The sequence below is a fragment of the Nyctibius grandis genome, chromosome 28 (assembly GCF_013368605.1).
Source record: "Nyctibius grandis isolate bNycGra1 chromosome 28, bNycGra1.pri, whole genome shotgun sequence".
In the NCBI taxonomy this organism is placed as follows: Eukaryota; Metazoa; Chordata; class Aves; order Nyctibiiformes; family Nyctibiidae; genus Nyctibius; species Nyctibius grandis.
The window spans coordinates 1747333-1767861 of NC_090685.1; the positions used below are offsets into that span (position 1 = coordinate 1747333).

Below are 20529 nucleotides of genomic sequence, written 5' to 3' on the forward strand. Positions count from 1 at the left end.
TACATATCCAAGATTTTATCTTTCTTTTGTTTGCTTATTTGGGGAAAGGAGGAGACTCCTTGATTATTTTGCTTTTCCCTATACTTTCTATAACTACAAGATACTCAGGCAGGATGGAATTTTCTTGCTATTCCCTGTCAAAACTTTCCTTTGACTAGTAAGAACCTCGACAGACTAGGAAAGTTTGCTACAACTGTGCAGGATGATCTTGTACAAAGGCTTTTTAGGAAAACTATGTATACTTTATTGCTTTTCAGATTTCCTAGGTTTGATATGGTCAAGCAGTGCTTCTGGGAGTTAATTTCTGAGACATAATATTTAATAATATTCATAATATTTTTTCCACTCTTTTTCAGCCCAACCCAGGTTATAAAGTCACTGGGACAGAGATTGTTTCTTGTGGCAAAATATGTTTTGATGTGCTGCCTTGTTATCAGAGTCTGAATTTGTTATTTCACTCATGAAGATAACAGTGTGGTGTCAGAGTGTATCTATTTCTAATTGATTTTAAAATCAGTATTGATTGATTTGGGATTTAGAAAAGTATCAGTAGGAAAAGATAAATTACTTCCTGTTATCTGGAGAAGGAATGAATGAAACCCTCAGGTTGGTGAGAAACTATTATTATTTCCGAGTAATCTAATTAAAGGGTAAAACAAAGACGTGGTTATTTAATTAAGTATTTTATTACTCAATTGCTCTACAGTGCATAATCAGAGAAGTGGAAGGGAGTGATTAGGTGTCTTGAGAACGGAAATGACACAACCAAGATATGTGGATGTTTTAAAGGAAGGACAAGATACTGGGAAAATTGTTCCTCTCTTCCCCACGCAAAAGGCTGAACATTATTTTTCCTTGGGACTGAAGAACATGATACCGTAAATCTGCTGGGGAGTTTTCACAACACGACATGACATGTGGGTGCTGGGATATGTGAAACACTCCATGCAATTTTAACTGATGGCTCTGTCCAGCTCCTGTCTACACAGACAGCTCGCAAGCAGCCTTCAGGTCAGCTGGGCCATGGTGAGACAGCAGGGTAGGTATGCAGGGTACCCGCAGGCACCATTTGCTGGTTACCCTGTTACGGCTTTGCTCTCTGGATGCTGCATCTAGGACTCTTAAAGGACGGGAACACATGCATTTGCTCAGTGTAAGTTGGATGCCTGCTTCTGCCAGGCTCTTTGAGAAGAGTTTTTGAAATGGCGATGCTAGTAGAGAGGGAGTCTTTAACTTGTTCAGACCCAGGTTTATTCCTGTCCCACCCTGATAACCTCCCTCATTTATACAGTTCTGAATTATCTACATTGGAAAGGCTGACTCATCCCCTGCGTGGTTTACCTCCTTACAAATTGCTCTGGTATAAATCAGCTTGCCTTTCAGAGCAGAACAGATACTGATAAAAAGCTGTGTAATGTCAAAACTAATACAAAGGGAGAAGGTATGATTTAAATACTGGGGGCTTGATCCAAAGCCAAATAAAGCTAATGAACTGGTTTCCATTGTGAATTCTTTAAAAGTCTTTATCAGCTTCAGGGGGCTGTACCTTCTTTACCTTATGTAGTCCCTCATACCAGGATACCCCAATGACCTCCACTGGAAAGAACAAAACCACCCAAGCTATCAGTCCTGTGGAGTAAGAGGTCAAGTTCTGTGTTTCACTAAGTCCGTCTGTCCCTTGGAGCTGCAGCATTACACTTCTGAACAAGAACTCTGAACCAAACCTCCAGTTTCGGACTGCGAGGAAGCTAACAGGCCCAGGCTTGGAATATCCCTTGCTGAGTAGTAATCTTGCACATTCACTCTATTTATTGTATCCAGCCTTTCTCATGCTCAGTGTGCACTAAGTAACTGGGCAGCTGTGAGTAACAGCAAGGGGCAGGAAGGTTGCTATACCAGTCCCATCGCATGCCATTAACATACCAGGTGCAGTGCTCATAATTTCCCAGACTGGATTAAGGGAGAATTCGCTTGGTTAAACTTGCTCGACAAGGCTCAGGGCTTGGTCTTCAGTTCATGTTATGCTCATGCTTGCTACAACTGCAAAAGGGAGGAGAAGATGGTGTTGTACTGAGTTAGCAGCAACCCAGAGCCTCAGGCTCTCAGGGGCTGAACCAGCCTCTTGTGTAACAGGCTGGCCCCAGGGTTCCTCTAAGAAACAAAACCTGGTGTTTTTTCTCTTGCTGGGGGTATAAGGAAAATAAGAGGCAAGAGGTGATACTAGTCCAAACTTCACACCAGTTCATTTATTATCTTCTAGCTCTTGCTTCAGTTCATGCTTGCACGGGGTGTACAAACAGCGTGTTCACAAGTAAATAATTTCTAGTGTTCTTGCAACAAAAACATAGCCTCCTTTTAACTCTTGGATGAACCATACTCCTCCCAAAAGGCACCAGCTTGATCATACCAAACTCTTATTTAAATGTTGGTAGCCCTCATTTGCAGGGAAGTCAAAACGAAGGCTCTCTCTGCCCTCTCTTGGGCAGTTCATGATGGAAAGTGGATGGTACCATAAACACCAAATCAGTCCTTACTGAGGAGAGGGGAGGAGAAAGTCAGCTGCGGTGAATCTGGAATGCATTCAATCTAATATCACTGGGGCAAATGGTATTATCATCATAACGCTAATGCTTGCTACAGTAATATAGATGTTGCTGTGGATTGAGATAGTATTAACTGAACTAGATCCCCAGTGGTGTATTCTGTACTGCTGCACAGGATGATAGCGAGTGGGAAATCACGTTGTGAAGGACTTTGTGCAAACACACGAGGCAATACATGTCTCGAGTTCATGCTTCGGGCAGGTAGGGAGAGTTTACTTACAGCATGAGCTGTAACACGTTTGTGAGTACTGTAAGTTTATGTCTGTGCTACCCATAACAGCCTTATATTAAAAGCCAGTTTAAGGCATGAACAACAAGGGCTCTGGTCCACATGGGACCCCCGCTAAGCTAAATTAAGCTAAATTATCAGCGTGAGTCATCCAGCGGGCATGTAAGAAGGCTGCTGTAGCCTTCAGCTGCTGGCTGGGGCCCTCACAAGCGGTAAGGCTGCAGAGCAAAGCACTTAGAAGATGCCAGTGATGGCATCACTGTTACAACCTTCATTAGGCACCTTGTGACATTTACCGTGATACAATCTAACTGGATCATCAAACACTGTACCTGCCTCACTGCACAGAATGGCTTCTGCTGGCTGGAACAGTAGTTAGGCAACACCTCTTTCATCTGCATCATCCACTGTGGGGATTCTTCTTCACTCCTCGTCAAACCTCTATGCAGGGTAAGACAATGTTAGTTTCCTAATTCAGGGTGCTCCTGAATGCTGCCACCACAATATCGTAATGCTCCACAGGCAGAAATGAATTTATTTTTGCAATGTGTATGTCAGTTTGTGGGAAAGTGAAATCATTGTCGGCAGTTTATGGATAAGGGTGAACTGAGGTACAGAATATGACATCAAATGTTCTCATTGTTTGTGGGTTCTACTCTGAGACATGCAGGGTTTGTTTCATCAGGGTATTTGGCATTGTGCTGCATTTTCTAAGGTCAGTGATGTACTCTGGACTTCAGTCCACACAGCCTGGAAGAACATTGGTGAAAGAATAGGAAAAAGCAGAGGATGCTTCTTATGGGCACCTAGAAAATGAGTATGCAATTAGTGATCACTCATGCAAAGCCTGTCCTAAGGGACTGAGCCAGCACCACAAGGGGATGATGTGCTATGGTAGGGATAGAACCCAGTTCTCCATGCTCCCATTAATTGTCAGACCATTCTTGCCACTCTTTGATACCCAACTTCTACCTGCTGTGACAAAGGAAGTCCTGTGAACAGCAGCCTCATCTTCTGTACATTTCTAATTCACACTCAGCACAGATACTCCCAGTGCACTGTCAAGTGAGAATCCTGTTGAACAAATCGTGGGCATTCTTTTTGTAAAAAGCTGCATCAGATTGCACAAAATCCTTCTTATAATGTATATTATAATATATAAATTGCCCTAGTCAAGCAACTAACTGGCTTTGTATGGAGTACCTGTGTGAAGTATCACCTGTATTATACAGAAGCATAGACTGGTGTTTTCTGATCTTGAAATATACAGTATTTCCTAGCCATGCTGTAAGTCCAATCTTTTTTTAAATATAGTTCTGAATAAATTCATATTCTCTTTTTTTTAAAAGTGGCATTTTTCCCCTGAGTTTCACAGGTTTTCAGTGAGCGTGAGATATTTAAATTTACATTCCAAAACTTCCCAACTTGTACTACTACAGTAAATGAAACAGCCACAGGATGTATAACATGAACAACATCCTGTTAGTGTTTCATGTACTCTGTTAGGTAGTGTTTTTTGTACTCTTCTATTCTTTTTCCTGTTCCTTCTTCTTCACAACATCCAATTCCCTCCATTTTGTGCCTATCTTGTGCCATCTGGTGTCCCAAATCCACCAGTGACAGCAACAATGAAAGGACCAGGGTGTATATGAGTAGTGAAGGCACTGACTCCTTACACATTAAGATGTAGTATAATACAGTGCTATGAGGTATCAATCTCCTAAATCAGAGGGTCAGGGCAAACCATGCTGCTAGCATGACTTGTCTTTAAGCATTCCTTATGCAGTTATAAACAACGGAGAATATTTTGACAAGCACCAGAGCACCTTCACACTAGGTGGAGCTGATCTGTCCTCATTTAATAAATACTGTCAGCTCCCACCACCCACTCCTTGGCTTAACTGTAGTCAGGTCCTGATCCCTTTCAGCCTTCACAGGGAAGTATGCCTGGAGCTGAAATTAGTGGAAGTTATAGAATCATAGAATTGTTTTGGTTGGAAAGGACCTTTACGATCATCAAGTCCAACCATTAACCCAGCACTGCCAAGTCCACCACTGAACCATGTCCCTCAGCACCACATCTACACATCTTTTAAATCCCTCCAGGGATGGTGACTCCACCACTGCCCTGGGCAGCCTGTTCCAATCCTTGACAAACCTTTCGGTGCAGAAATTTTTCCCTGATCTCCAATCTAAACCTCCCCTGGTGCAACTTGAGGCCATTTCCTCTCGTCCTGTCACTTGTTACCTGGGAGAAGAGACCAACACCCACCTCACTACACCCTCCTTTCAGGTAGTTGCAGAAAGCGATCAGGTCTCCTCTCAGCCCCCTTTTCTCCAGACTAAACACCCCCAGGTCCCTCAGCCGCTTCTCATCAGACTTGTGCTCCAGACCCTTTACCAGCTTCGTTGCCCTTCTCTGGACTCGCTCCAGCACCTCAAGGTCTTTCTTGCAGTGAGGTTCTTATATGAAATGATGTCTCTTTCTGGCCTTGCTCATTAATTTAGGAAAGACATTTTATGTGTAGGGGTTGCCGTGGGTTAGTGCATAAAGACATTGACTATAATTGACAAACTGATGATCAGGTTTGCTAGGGAGGCTGCAGGCTGACACCTAACGCAAGGCACATTTGGAGCACTCTGCTGCCCTTAGGTCACACTGTATAACATCAGGCTGTTGGGAAGTCCCCTGTTTGCCTCTTGGCAGAGGCAGGCGTGCAGGAGCATGCAGAAACTGCAGTCTGCCAGCAATACAACCTTGGTGTCTCAGATGAGTGGTGGGGAATTGCCAGAGCCCTAACTCCTGTCCTGCTGCGGTGAGCCAGCTCATTCGAGCTGTGACTAAAAGGTTGTTGGTGATGTTAACCAGTGAAAGCATCACTGACATAGATGAACCTGTCCCAGGGGAACAGACATGCTACTCCTTTGGGCACCTTTTGTTTTATAGAACTGCTTGTAATGGGACCAGGTGTGCTAGTGCGCCTGCAGCCCTCTGAATATCAAACACAAACGCTACCACTTGCACTTGTGCTGGCTGTAGGTTTCCTACTGGGACTTCTGTGGACTGTTCACTGTAGGACTGGTCACTGAAGATCAGCTGCTGCTCAGATAACAAATACTGAACCTCATATATGGGGAGCAGTGTGAGTTGGAGTGTCAGGGTGAACTCTGCACTGAGAATTGTTTCAAACTTTGCAAAATAATTCAGTGAGAATTTATGGCTAAGTATGAGAAAATCTCCACTTTTGAATATTTCACAGACAAAAGAAGAGAGGTATAACACCCTGGTTGCAAAGTTCGCCCCAGTTTATGACTGAGGCTTATGAAAAATGTACTTCAGATGTTAGAACAGGAGCGAATGTGCACGTGACCCCCAGACAAGGCTGAAGCGGGGCTCTGCCTCCTGCGTGTGCAGCAGGCATTGGCTGGGGCCAGGGGCAGGGTCTGGGAGGCTGCCCCCGTTGTTCCTGCCCTGCACCTGGCAAACCGGCCGTAGGCTGGAAAGAGGAACAGGCCGCAGCCAAGTCCAAGGTCCAGGCTGATAGAGCGACTCAGGCACCGCGTCTCGGCTCTGTCTGCGTGGCATCTCCCCAGTGCGCTGCCCCGCCTCGCAGGCCTGACTGGCTGAGTTGTATGCTGTCCTCGGCCCTGCTGCAGCGAAGGGTCCGTACGCCACTGTCCTCGTTTCGTGGGGATAAAATTATGGAATCAATTTTCTGTTACATTTTGTTTCAGTTTGTGGCCAGCTGTGGTACGGTGATCGAGGTCATTAGCAGTGAAAGCCGGGGCAGCTGACCCAGGCTGGCCCACAAGTGTATTCTATAACATTAACATCACGTTCACTATTAATGGGAAATCTTGCTGGGGATCTTTGCCTCCTGGTGATCCCTGGAGGGACTTGCCACTACTCTATGGGCTCAGTATAATTTTGTGTCTTTTGTATTAGTATTGATATTGGTTTTCTTATTTTATTAAATCTGTTTAAATTTCAACCCATGAGTCTCCCTCCTTTTCCCAATTCCCTTTCTCTGTCAGGGAGGGAACATTGGGTGAGAGAACAACTGGTTATTGTTTAGCCCTGGATGTGTGCTAAACAATAACGGAGTTAACAGTAAGAGAGACAGCCAGAGAGTAACTGCCTACGCCAACGAACTCGTGGGATCCTTTGGGGAGCCTCCCAGGAGAGTGGGCCAGGGTGTGCTGCCTGGCCAGTGCCCGCAGGGGCCCCGTGGCCAGATCTGGTACTGGGGACCAGGGCCTGTCCTGGCACCGATGGTGGCGGAGCCGCTGCAGGTCCCAGTGGGTGACAGAGCCTGCCCTGGCCTGGGGCTGGGGCTCACTCTGGCCCCAGGGGCTGAGGAGGCCTCTGGAGCCCGCTGTGGTACTGGGTGCGGAGGAGGGCAGCTTCTGGCGACAGCCCAAGCAGCAGGGCCTCCGGGACCCTCTCTGGCCGCGGAGGAGGCGGATCCGCGGCCGGCCCGGCCCCACGACCCCGGGGGCGGCCGGCCCGGCCAGGCCTCAGCGCGCACATGCCGGCTCCGCCCCGCCCCACGCAGGCGGCGGCACCGCCTCTACTTAAAGCGCGCTCGGGGCGGCCGCTGCCTTCTCCTCCTCCTCTTCCGCCGGCTGCCGCGGCCCGCCAGCATGTCGGACAGGCTGCCGTACAAAGTGGGTGAGTGCGAGCCCCGGGCCCGGCCCGCCTCCGCGGGGCTCTGGCGGCTCCCCCGCGGCCGGGCCAAGCGCGGTGCGCCTGGCATGGCGGGGCCGGGCCGCGGCCGCGCCGGGGAGCCCCGGTGCCACGGCTGGATGCGGCGGCGGGGGAAAGATGGCAGCTGCCGCCTGCCGTGCGGCCGCGGGGGGCGGGGAGCGGGGCAGGCAGCGATCCAAGCCCGAAATCCCCCCTGCGCTGTGGGGCAGGGCTGCGCTGCTGAAATACCCGCGGAGAAGGGAGGGGGGGCCCTCGGGGGCTGCCCCCGCTCCCTGGAGCCGCTGTCACTCTCCGCAGCGCCGCACGAGTGGGGTTTCCCCCCGCGATTCTGCTGCCGTCCCGCCCCGCAGCCCACGGGCGAGCCCGGCTGCCCCGTCCCCAGACCTTCCCCTCCGGCTGCCCACCGGGAGCCCTTCGCCTGGGACAGGTTTTGACTCCCGAAGTGTCTTTAAACCTGGGACCTGTTACGCTTTTCCCTGAAGATTTTGGCGGGATTTTTTGTCGACCTGAAACTCCACAAAAAAAATTAATTTTTGTAAAGAGTTGTGTGTTCTTTGAAGGCTAAGTTCGAAGAGAAGGACATTAATCTATAAGGCTCAGATTCATTAATGATTTGCCTGGGAGGCTATGAACCTGAAATACTGCAGGATATATTTTTAAGCAGCCTTGGTAAAACTACCGAGCCCTTAAGAGGGGTGAGATTCAAGACACCCCCACCACCACCTTGATAGTTTTTTTCCATGGTCCTTTCATTGCCTGGGCTTTTTTCAGTGCCCTGTGGGTGGAAAGGCTGTGCACCAGGCAGCTGCAGTGTAGGCAACAGCTTCAGTGGCCCTTAGGCTTCATTCTGGAGCAAAATGCAATTAGCTTGTCTGTATTAAACACAGCAGTCTGGCTGTGAGGTCCTAGTGTTCCCGAGGGCTTTAAGCGGCCTGTGTTCACTAGGTGGGTGAAAGAAAAGTATCTGGATGTGTTCTTAAGTGAAATGGTAAACTGAAATCTCTGGAGGAGCTAACCAAGTAAGAGGGACTCTCGGTGTTGGCTGATGCTGCAAAGTGGTGCACCTGGGCATTAGCTCTTTGACCCTTGCCTTTCTAAGACTGGAGTCAGACATCCATGGCGAGTCTGGTATTTTCTACCCCGAGCTAGCCTGTCGGAAGTCTCTTTTGTTCAGTTTTTGCTGAACTTTTCTCCTATAGATCCTTTTTACAAAGGCAGAAAGGAGACTTGTAACTAAGGTAGTTGTGATGCCTTGAAAATGATCTTTGTGGATCCAAGGGGTTAGGAGCCCTGCAGCTTGGCTCTTACAGTGAGCTGGGCTGGGCTTGGCAGGGAGCATGCTATGAGTGCTCTCACGTGGGGAGGCTATTGCCATCCAAGCAGCCTCCCCACATGCAAGTCTTAATACAGTGGAAGGAAATCTCTATGGGAAGTGTGAGACCCTTGGGCATATCTGTAAGGAGTGCTTAAGGCTGGGGCTTACTGAATGAATGGGCCTCAGGATGTCTGTGTCCTATATCACAGTTGATTAATATGCTCATACAGGAGCACACTCTTTTCAGAGGGGCTGTTAAGTTTGGGCTAAACTTGTTTGAAAGCCTGTGTACCATAGTAAAAAAACAGAGAGTAACTGGGGTAGGGTCCATTTTTCCCCCAGCTCTGTCTCCCAGCTGTTGCTGGGTGTTCAGTTCAGCTGTTGCAGCCAATGCCTGTCCACAAGTGTGTGAACAGATACCAAGGTCTCAGCTATTTAAGCTCTTGACACCTGTCCTCTTTCTCTTGCAGCTGACATCAGCCTTGCAGACTGGGGTCGCAAGGCCATCGAGATTGCAGAGAATGAGATGCCAGGGCTGATGAAGATGCGGGAGATGTACGCTGCATCAAAGCCGCTGAAAGGGGCACGTATCGCTGGTTGCCTTCATATGACTGTGCAGACAGCAGTTCTCATAGAGACCCTTCTAGAGCTGGGAGCTGAGGTAAAGTGTCTCTGTGTTTCTCCTTCAGCAAGCTCTTAGGTAATGCTCTGCCTGGGGCACTGCTGCTGCTTGTATAACTTCCTTAGGGGATCCTGGCAAATGTCTGTACTTTTTGGAAGAGACTGTGCTGCAATCCCTGGGTGGATGAATTATGTCTTCTCTCCTTAAGCAAAAAGCTTGTCACTTGTACTGCATGCACCTCTGGGACGTGGTATGTGTCTTCCCTCTGGACAAGCTGCATCTTCATGAGTGCCCATTTTGGGCTGGGTCGCTGGCTTTAGCAGCTCTGTCAGCTGTGTGCACAGCAACCCTGAGCAGTGGTGCCAAATGCTGCTCCCACGCAGTTTTGTTGTGCTTGGGCATGCAGTGCTGTTGCTGGTAATGCTGCCTCCAGCACAGATTAGCCTGTATTAAGAACCACACCGTGCCCTGGTAAAGTCAGCAAAAACTAATGAAGCTTTCTGAGAGTTCATGCTGGCCCTTGAGCTGTGCAGGAGCACAGCAGGGAGGCAGTGTGGTTCAGTGATCAAGGGCTGGGTACTCCACTAACTTTGAATTTGTTCTGTGACTATGGACCAGTTACCCTGGTCCATGTTAAAGACTGAGATACTTATAAGCCATTTACTGCATTGTGTCCTCTGCCTGGCTTGCTGAGTGAAGTCCAAACATCACGGCTGAGTGTTCGCTGTACAGGGCATGAGGAGAGCCAGGTATCTGAGCAGATTCATGTAGCTTTCTTGCTGAGCAGGGAGCTGAGAACATGACGAGGGTTTATGTTAAGTATGTATGTGATCTGAAATTCCTTCTTCCTGAAGCTTAGCTGCCTGAACTCAGGATGCCCAGAGATGTCCTATATGGGATCCCTCCCTAAGAATGGTTAAAAGAGCTGAGCAGTGTCATGCTGATAAAAGTCACTGGGAGAAGGGGAAGAAGCTCTCTCTTTGTAGCAGCTAAGGCATTTCCTCAAAAGGTGGAGGGTGTAGGTCTATACAGCATGCCAGGTGAGCCTGGGCAAGGTATGTGCTGTTGTGCAGGTGTTCTTCAGCCTGGTCGGAGCTCTTCTGTGGTTGCACATGGTGCAGTGCTGAAGGAGGGCTTTGATGTAGAGGTACAGTCCTGGCTTTATTCCAACTACTCTGTGTATGAAACTCTTGTCCCTCCACAGGATTTAAAAGAAAGCAGTAGCCACTGAAATTTGGGAAGCTCCTTGCTGCTCCTGTTGGTTGCTGTATCCCAGTTTGGCTGACCTAGGGAGCAGCTGTGTGCTTACTTAAACATTGCCAAGCTGCTTTAGTCTGAGCACAACCCCGAATCAGTGTTGTAGGGGATTCATCCAAGTCATTCAGGGAGGTACCTGCAGAGACTTGGTTCCTCTAAGCACAAGTTATGGTTGTGCCTTTAAGATGTGTGCTGTTGCACTAGCTCCTTCCTTGTCCTGATACCTGCATGTTAGTTTAGACTTTTACTTCAGTTTGTGTTCAGCCCTCGTTCATCCATTCTGCCAGAACTTGGGTGCCCAGGAGAGAGAAGTGAAACTCTGGTGAAACCGTACCCTACATAATGAGGATGTAGCTCACTGTGGCATAATAATCTTGCTATCCCTTTTCTGGCTATGTTAGCAAAGATAGAAGAAACACTCTGTGCCTCAGAGTATAAGTTCTAAAATTGTAATAAAAATGCATCCTCTTCACAACCAGTGATATAAATATTAGGCTCTGAGCCCATCAGGTATGCCAGTTATTCTAGGGTCTGTGCCATTATCACAAACTGGTATTACAGATCTGAGGATGCAGAGCTGAAGTGGCCTATGTCTTCGATCAAGTGCTTGAAGTGTAAACAATACATAGGTATTCTGTATACTTTGAATTTCATGATACCTCATGTAATCCGTACTGGAATGGAGGGAGATTAGAAGAACCCAGGTGAGGAGGTGCAGTGCTTAAGGTCAGGAATTCAGTTTTCCTGTGTTCCTTCCAGATGTGTTTTCACTGACAAGTGTTGATTGTGTAGGCTCAGATGAGGCGCTTCCTACTGCAGCCCTTACTTTGAAGTGTCAGTTCTTGATAAAGTGGGATGAGTATCTGAAAACAGGCTGAAGGTTTATGCCTTATTGCCTTCCCTCTTCAAGGTCTGTTACAAATAAGCATGCAAATACCTGCCAGTCAGCCCTGTAGGGAACAGCATGAGCACTTGTCTGTGGCTCTGGGATGTGGTGGTGTCTGTGCTCGCTGGGGAGCTGCAGTAGTATGCAGATACTTTTCAATTCAACTCAGCAACATGCTGTTGCTTTTCTAGGTGCCTGAGCCTAGTTATGAAATCTGTGTGGAAAACGCTTAGCTCAGCTGGAAAAGCTTCCATGACTGGAGCACAGAGTGGGAGCTGGGTGAGCATAATCTTGGAGAATGCCTGTTGGTTGAGTGTAGTGTTTCAGCTGTGTTTCTGACTCGCCTGAGTGCCAGCAGGTGTGTTGCTGCATGTCCGTATCCCTCAGTGGACACTTGCTATGTGGCTGTTGTGAAAATCTGAACTTCATTGACCAAAACTTTCGAAACCCACCCTGCTGTGCACGTCCTGAAGATCTATAGCTGAATGTACGCTCTGGCTGTCTGGCAGAAGCTCTTGTGGGTAAGGAGATGGCTGAAAATGTGGCATAGCTAAAGCTCCATTACATTCTCTGCCAAAGTGACATTATTTTCCCTGGCCTAGTCAGATACTTAGTTTTCACCATAACTTTGCAGAGCTACTGAGAAAGGGAGGAATCTGCACTAATATGCCTTTCTGCTCTTGCTCCCTTTTTAACTCCTGTGTCTGGAAGAGGGTGCCTGATATCTTAGAACTTTGTTCAGCAAACAAAACTTGGGTTGTTTTCCAGGTACAATGGTCAAGCTGCAACATTTTCTCCACTCAGGACCATGCTGCAGCTGCTATTGCAAAAGCTGGTATCCCTGGTAAGTTTTCTGTGTTCTTATTTGGCTCTGATGAGTTGGGGTGTACTGCCTGTTCTACCTAAATCAAACTGTGTGCAAATTAAGCTCTTCTGAACAAGCTTCAGGACAGAAATAGCCCATCAAAAGCAGTGATTGTTACAAAATAGGACATTTGATTCAAGCTGCATTGCATCAGACTGCACTCCTGACAGTGGCTGGTGTTAGGCTATGAAAGAGCCTGGCTGTATGTTACCAGCCTTAAGCCTGGTCATTAAGATGATTGAATGGGCTGGGTAATTAAATAGATTGGTGTGTAGGTGTGTGTAGATGGAGGTGTTTGATGCTTTCCAGCAAGCTTGGTGCTAAATAGGGGTTGGGGAAAGGATCTTAACTGCAGTGTGCCTGTTACAGTGACAGAGTCAACACTGAAGATATTTTAAGGCTAGAGCTAGGCCAGCTGTGTCGCTGCCTAATATCCCTGAAGCAGTTTGTCAGGATGCTGCTGTTTTGTTACTGTCACCTTCCAACAAAGATCAATTCCTTGCAGATCAGTATGAACACATTAAGCTGTCTGCTGTGTTACCCAGCTTAGGGACGTACAGTCCTCAGGGCTCTGTGCTGGAAACTGTATGGCCTGAGCCTGCGTGTTGGCAGAGGCTGAATCTGATTTCTGGCAGCCTGGTTCTTTGCTTTGGGAGGTGTCTTTCATTTCTGTTATAATTAGGTATTGCCACAAGTCTTTCCCCAGCTGTGGTAACAGAAGAAGGTGGTCCCTTCATCAGCTCCTTTGGCATTACTAGCTGCAGGTGGGGCTCGCTAGATTTGATGCTAGTATATTGCCTTCCTCCCTGCTCTCAACACCCAACACTCAACTGCAGAGCAGTTTACAGGTAGAGTGTTTGTCTAAGTTTTTGACCTCTGCCCTTGGTATCCTTGTTTTGTGGAATTTGCTCTTTTTGGTAATATTACACTTCACATACTGAATTTACGAGACCTTGGAGGAATGCTGATCCGCTGGATACAGTGTGAGATACTGATGTGCATTTCTTCAGAAGGGGTAATTGCATGGTTGGCTCTTTGCGGCTCAAGAGTTAGTTTTCTGTGTGAACAGTGAAAACACGACAATTTAGCCAAATGTTGGGGTATGTAAGTCATGTGCCTAATATGTGCTTGAATGGCTGAGTACCACTGAGGCTCAAGCACAGCATGAAGCCAGTACAAATGCCTGCAAAGGCAAAAACACTGCTAGATACAACATGCTAGTGCTTGCAGCATGTTGCTGGTGGTAGATGTTCTGATGTGGAAATATACCCTAATAAGAGCAGACAAGGCACGGCAGCTTGGATTTTAGTGCTGTGCTAGAGACTAGAATTTAAACTCAAAGTTACTGAAGAGTTTGTAGTCTGGTGTTTAGCTCATGCTAAAGTTGAGTCTCTTTTCTGCTGTGCTAGAAAATGCTATAGTTATGTTTTCATTTGTCTATATCAATATATCCAGTGGCTCTCTCTAATTCCTGGTAACATAGAATGTATTAGGGGAGCAAGTGGGCTGTTGGGGATGTGAGTCTGCTTTAGTTTGCTTTGCCTTCTCCCTCTTAACATGGAAGAAGAATAAGGAGAGCAATGAAGTCTCAAAATTTTGACCAAGTTCATGGCCTGGAACAGAAAGCAAAGTGATTTCACTTCTGCTCATTCTGAGATCTGTTTTCAATGCAAATGTATTTTCTGGCCTGCAGGCACAGATAATCATCTGTTTGTTGGCTCTGCCACTGACAGCTGCTGACGAAATCCTCCTTTGGCTTCTTTACTACATGCTGAGTAAGAAACCAGCTAATTGTGTGTGTTTGTTCCTGTGTAGTGTTTGCCTGGAAAGGGGAGACCGACGAGGAATATCTGTGGTGCATTGAGCAGACCCTGTACTTCAAGGATGGGCAACCCCTCAACATGATTTTGGATGATGGTGGAGATCTTACCAACCTAGTTCATACCAAATACCCACAGCTCTTGAAAGGTGACTTGTACTTTGTTTTGTCAGGCACAGTTCTGCTTCTGTTTCTGCAGGAATTCCCTGCTTGTGTAAAAGGGGTGGGGGAAGAGACAGGCATGTGCAAACGGGCTGTGAACGAGTCTGTGAAAATTGCTTACAGCCCAAGACCAGAATGTTACCTGTAGGAGCTATTTCCATCTATGCACTGTAGTATATAAGCTACAGTGACCTGTTCTGGCCATCCTTCGCAGTGCCCATTACCTGAGAATGACCAGTGGTACTACTGACTTGCCAGAAGCTCCCTGGAGATGAGCTTTGTTTTAGAATTGCTTAATGTCTGCTTGCAATTAATATTTTTAATATTAATGCTTTTTCTTCCCCATCCTCTTAGTGCACCTCTGGATGAAGTCATGACAACCTGTAGTTTTTCTTGGAAAGGGAACTGTCTTCTACCTTATATAAACTACAAGGCTAACTCATCCAATTTATGTCAGCGAAGATGCTGATGGAGTCAGGATAGGGACTCTTGCTTCGATGACTTATTATGTACAGTGAAGTTAGAAAAACTGAAAACAGATCAGTGTGGTTTTGCTATCGCATGTTTATGTAAAAAGATTTATCTGCAGAGAATTTGGCATGACTTGCAGTAGCAGGCTGATCTGTGTCTGGCGAGTATGACAGATTCTCCTTAGCTCTGCCAGCATCCATCGTCTGCACTGCTGCAAGCCACAGATGCCCAGTGTTGCTAAAGGGCACGTTTGATCTGGGATGTGAAGAAAAGTGGATGGTGATACAGGGTGGAAACTGAACTGATAGTGGGGTGTACTGATGTACATTCTTGGTCTGTAGAGGTGAGGTAGCTGTAGAAGCCTCCTGGATCAGCTCTCCTGTGACTCTTGCACTGCTTTAAGAGGAACATACGGGGAAAAAGTCTGAAGGTGGCAGGCCATGGGTAGGGCTGTGTGAGGAGAGGAGTCTGGGGCTGCTCCTGATCCATGTGCCCGTGTGGGTAGGGGCACAAGGAAGAGAGGAAACTTCTGTGTGACAGGCCTCACTTTCTCCTTCATCTTCAACCTGATGTCATTAGTAATCCAACAGTCAACATCTTTGTGTTACTTAAACTGTAACGAGAGGTTTTCTTTGGTGTCTGCTCAGCCATGCTGGGATCCCCTCTCTTGTGTCAAAGGTCTGTTGCTTCCTAGATTGCCTCTGTCTGATGTTCATGACCTCTTGCTTTCCTGCCATTTGAAGCCAAGGAATACCACAATTGAGCATGCCTCCCTGTCTTCCTGGCATTGTCAGAGGCCAAAAGATGCATTTTCCATGTTCATATTCTTTGTTTTTCAGGGTTGTTTCTCTGCCATGCACATGCAACACCTCAGCTGGTGTCCCTGTTCCTGGATGTCCTGGTGCTGAGCTCTTTCCACACTTCCAGCCTTCCTGCTTCTTTCTCCTCTCCAGCACTTTGCTCCTTCTTCCTTGTCTTGTGCTCCTGGTGTGGAAGGGACTGGTATAGTACAGTGCAGTAGGGCAATGGCTGTTGAACGGTCTCCTGTCTTGGCATCCATTTCTAGTCTGCCATGGATAAAAAACATCCCTACTGCCTGGGGTTGCTTCCTAAATCCATAGAAATGGCTTTTTCACTGGATTTTTAAATAGTCTAGGCAGGATGCTGTATCTGTCAACATTTCCCTTGCCAAAATGTGTGCACTATCTGCAGTGACCGTAGCTGAAAAGCCTCCTTGCAGCAGTTCAGTAAACTAATTAAGACTGATCTCTGTGGAGGGTGACAGAACTTGATCCGTTTTACCTTCCAGTCCGTTGCTCCTTGGAAACAGCAAAACTTTCAGAGTGGGACCCACTGAGTAGAGTCTTGATCTCAATTAACTGAGCTCTGTGATTAGCCTTTTGCTGCAAAGACTGCTTAAATGAAGCTGTGTAGCAACCATTTTGTTGTATCTTGAAGATAATAGAGGCTAATATCTCCTAAGGGCTTGTGGTGATGTTTGACCTCTTTGAGGGAGAGGTAGGACACGAGTAACATTGGCAGAACATGCACAGTGTGTGGAAAGGCTGGATCGTGAGCGCAGGAGACAGTCTGGCATGCAGCATCTGAAAGTGCCATTTGCCATTTAAAGGCTGGACCAGTTTTCTGGGCTAATTTCAAAGGGAACTGTTTGTTTTCTGTGCTTCAGCTGCTCGTAATTTAAATAGAAGTTAGTTGAGTCCTGGTGTGCAGCTAACAGTTGAAAGTAGGGCTCACTCAAGTCTGCTTCAACTAGGAGATGTGTCAGCAAGCTTCCCCTCTCCCTAATCGCATCTGCTGTTAGAGAGCAGAATGGCCTTTGTACTATTGGCTTATTCCACTAAACTAAATGCCCTTAAAACCAAGATAAATAAGGGTAGGAGGGGGAAAACTAGAATTGAACAAAGGAGAAAGTCATCTGAACTCCTGCAAGGGAGGTCCTTGGCATCCTTTGACTACTGTTGAGAAGGGGTGGAGAATATTGGATCATTTGTGACGCATTGATGCAGACTTGCTCATTGATCAGGTAAGAAATACAGGGAAGCAAAGCAGCTCTGAGTGTTTAGCAAGGCTTTTTCACTTTAATTCAACCTTTTCCTTGTTGTAGGCCCTTTGCTGTTCTCCAGCCACTTAAGTCACTTGGAGCTGCAAAGTAGTTTAGACCTGGGGGTCTAAGTGTCACCTGGGGGCGGCAGGTAGGCAGGTGGTCTTCAGGGAAGGGAAGCTGCTGGTGTACATGATATGAGGTTTGCTTAGTGCAATTTTAAAGACAATCTGCTAAGCTTAGAAATGTCAGCCTGGGGAGCTTTTGAAGGATCACAAGTATGTCTCCTAGTGGCTGGATAGACCAGAAGAAAAAGGGCAGGTTTGAACAGGAGGTTTCTGCCATGACCTCCCACAGATTTCACAGAATCAGAATCACAGAATCAGTCAGGTTGGAAGAGCCCTCTGGGATCATCAAGTCCAACCATTGCCCTGACACCACCATGTCAACTAGACCATGGCACTGAGTGCCATGTCCAGTCTTTTCTTAAACACATCCAGAGATGGTGACTCCACATTTCCTTCACAAGGGGGTGATTGTACTTGATCTAGGCAGTTGTGCTGGAAAATCGATACTTTTGGGAGACTTACTGCAGATGCTGTATTTCACTGTGCACCAGGTGATGTTCTTTCAACTGTCCTGTGCCCTCCAAGCAAGCCCTAATTATGCTAAAGCCTGAACTTGTTCTCTCTGCAGGTAACCACGTGGGGAGTGTAGTTACCCAAGGCTCTGTGCAAGGTCTGTGATGAGACAGACCTCTGTGGAGATGAATCAGCCTAGTCAAGCTCTGTTTCCTTCTAGTGGTGTTGGTCTCATTTCCTTCGTGCGACACAGAGTGCTGGTGCTTCTGCCTGCTGCTCTGGGAAGCTAAAGGGAGGTTTAATGGCTCTGTCTGTCTTAGGCTCCATTGAGACATCTGTACAAATTCTGGTTTGAAAACCACTTTGAGTAGCACTTGGAGACTTGAACCGAAGTTGTCCATGTTCTGGGCTTGTGTCGTCTAGGCTTGGATCAGCTGCAGCTTGTTTTTTTTTTTTAAGCTGTAGGGGTGGGTTTGAACTGGAGTCGGCATCTGTGTGCTGCTGACCTGACTGGGGAGGGCAGGTGGGGGGGTTCTAGTGGCATCTTCACGTGTGGAGTGTGACTGGGGGGGTCCCTGGGTGGGGGCGGTGCTACGGGGCGGTGTGAACTGGGAAGCTGACTTTAACGAGCTTTATTCCTTCTCACTTCACTGAGCTCTGGTACAAATCTGGGATTCCCCGTTCTCCTGCCTTGCTGGGGGGGGTGACCTGAGCCCCTGGGTTCCCGGTGGCTGTCACGTGGCTCTTGTTCCGGCCAGGCAGCTGAAACCCAAAGGGTTTTGGGACAAAGCACCTGCCTGCCTTCTTCCAGGAGCTGTGCCCCTGCTGCCTGCTCGGGAGCCATGCCCGGGAGGCACAGCACCCCGGGGTGCCCGGAGGGTGCAGGTACCTGTGCATCTGAAACACACTCTCTGGCCTTGCTGTGCACTGGTGCTCTTGCAGGGTCCTGGTCTGGCCTCCAGGAGCCACCCCGGAGCCTGCAGGCCCCTCGGGTGGCTGACCTCTTGGTTTGTCCTCTGGGGGCAAAGCCAGCTGCTCCCCTGGAGGTGCTGATCTCGTGAGCTTTGGTCCCGGTCCCTCCTTGGGCTGCGCTGATGCTGTTGCTCCCAACAGTGACGACTGTTCTGCATGCCCTTCAGAGAGGTGATTCTTCACCCTATGAACATCTCATAGGTCTTGGTGGCTGGGGAGGTAGGGACACTTGGACACTTCTCTTTGATACCCAGAATTAACAGGCTACATAAATGATTTTTAGGATTTTGCTGGGGGTTGTTGTTGATGGTTCCCACTTGCCCATCCCTAAAGTAATACCAGCTGCTGCGGGGGTGTGTGGGCTGTGGTTGAGGAGCCCTGCCATTGCTGCTGGCTGGTGATCGTGGGCTAGTCCTTTGGCCCCTCTGCTTTTGCTATGTGTGACCTAGGAAGGGTAGTGCTCACCTTTCTGAAATACTAGGAGAGCTGTGGATAGAGTGTGGATAAAAAAATACATGTAGGAGTTGGGAGTGACTATGTGTTACACAGTGAGGGAGAGGAATTAAGAAAAGTGACACAAAAAGGAGCAGTATTTCTGTCCATGTGCACTCACAGAGGATAACCTGGGCTGTCACCTGCTTTATCAGTAAAAGGGCCTGAACAGAAAAAATTATGAATGTTTATTTTTCAGAGTTTTTCTATCAAAATGACTGTAGAGCTATTTTGCTTATGAGCATCCTTAAAATTTTATTGAGGTCAATGTGAGAGGTCACTTGCCTGGAGGGGCAATATCTTCTCTGCATAAATCTGGTGTATCTAGAACTTGGTCTTCATTGTTTTCATATTTTCTCTTTTCTTGTGAATCTGAATTAGCTCCAAGTGCCACATGGACCTCTTTATAGAGATGTTGCTCGTGTTGGTGGTTTCAGCCTGGTTTAGCAGAATTCCTTTATTTTCCCCCAATAGTTCATACTTCAACAAAATAATTGTCTTGCAGTATGCCTCCAGCCCTTAAAGAACAAACAGATTTTTTGTTTGTTTACCAGAGGATTACCATATCCTCTGCAGTGGAGATTCAGCCAGACTGGGTAGTTTAGTTTCAGATTTATTCTGATTGTCATAAATTATGTACCTTTTTGTGCACACAGGCTTTCTAAGTAATCAGGGTGTTGCCCAGTGTAGCAACTAGACAGTTTGTATACAATGAGATATTACTGAGACATCAGAGAGGAAAAGTATCCACAAGTTACGTGCAGTGATACCACTTCTGAACAATTGGCTGCTGTCAAAAGGTCCACAAAGAGTCAGGACCCTTAAAGCAGGGTGCACCTTTACAGATTTGGCTTTTTGGTGTCATGTGGAGCCAGGTAACCCCATGACAGTTCCTGTGTTATCAGGATCTTAGTCCATTATATGATGTTGGTGTTTCTAGACTCTCCTTTATCTCTGGTCTCTGCCTCCTAGACTATTTTCAAAGAAGAATATATTTGAAATAATGTTTTTTGATTGTGCTGGTAATACCCATGAAACTGAAGTTTCATGTGGCTAGTATCCAGATTTAGGGGGCGTGTCAGCTGTTTAATTAGAGCTTAAGTTGATTAGAACAGGAGGATTGGGAATGATGAACTGTGTATTTGATTTCTTTTTTTACTTTCAGTTGATCCAAGTGCTTAGATTTAAGTGTGGTTATTTAGGTATCACCTTGCAAGAATGGACTATGCTGTAGAAACATCACTGAGGTGAACATCTCGCCCTTTTTGCAGAAGAGTGTTTTGATCATTTTGTGAGAAAGATTAGAGTGGGGTCTTTCCTAATCACTTGGTCTAGAGCTGGTCCCTTCCATTTTTCCAAAGAATATTTTGTCCTGCTCTTTTTATTTGCCTTGTGGGGGAAGAAACTGGTTTGAAATGTCAAACTACTGTTTGAGGGTCCAAGTGAAGGTTCTCATCTCTTCCTGGCTTCCTGCAAAGGGTTTGT

The 20529-nt window shown here is 47.1% G+C and overlaps 1 protein-coding gene across 1 annotated transcript in view; it reads left to right on the forward strand.

The window, feature by feature from the left end:
- The first annotated feature begins 7402 nt into the window (after positions 1–7402).
- AHCY (adenosylhomocysteinase) overlaps positions 7403–20529 on the forward strand; it is a 28863-nt gene continuing 15736 nt past the window's right edge. The window contains exons 1-4 of the mRNA XM_068419613.1: positions 7403–7504; positions 9326–9516; positions 12389–12464; positions 14301–14453. Of these exons, the coding sequence (XP_068275714.1) occupies positions 7477–7504; positions 9326–9516; positions 12389–12464; positions 14301–14453 (448 nt within the window). The 5' untranslated portion in view covers positions 7403–7476. The remainder of the gene's footprint in view (positions 7505–9325; positions 9517–12388; positions 12465–14300; positions 14454–20529) is intronic.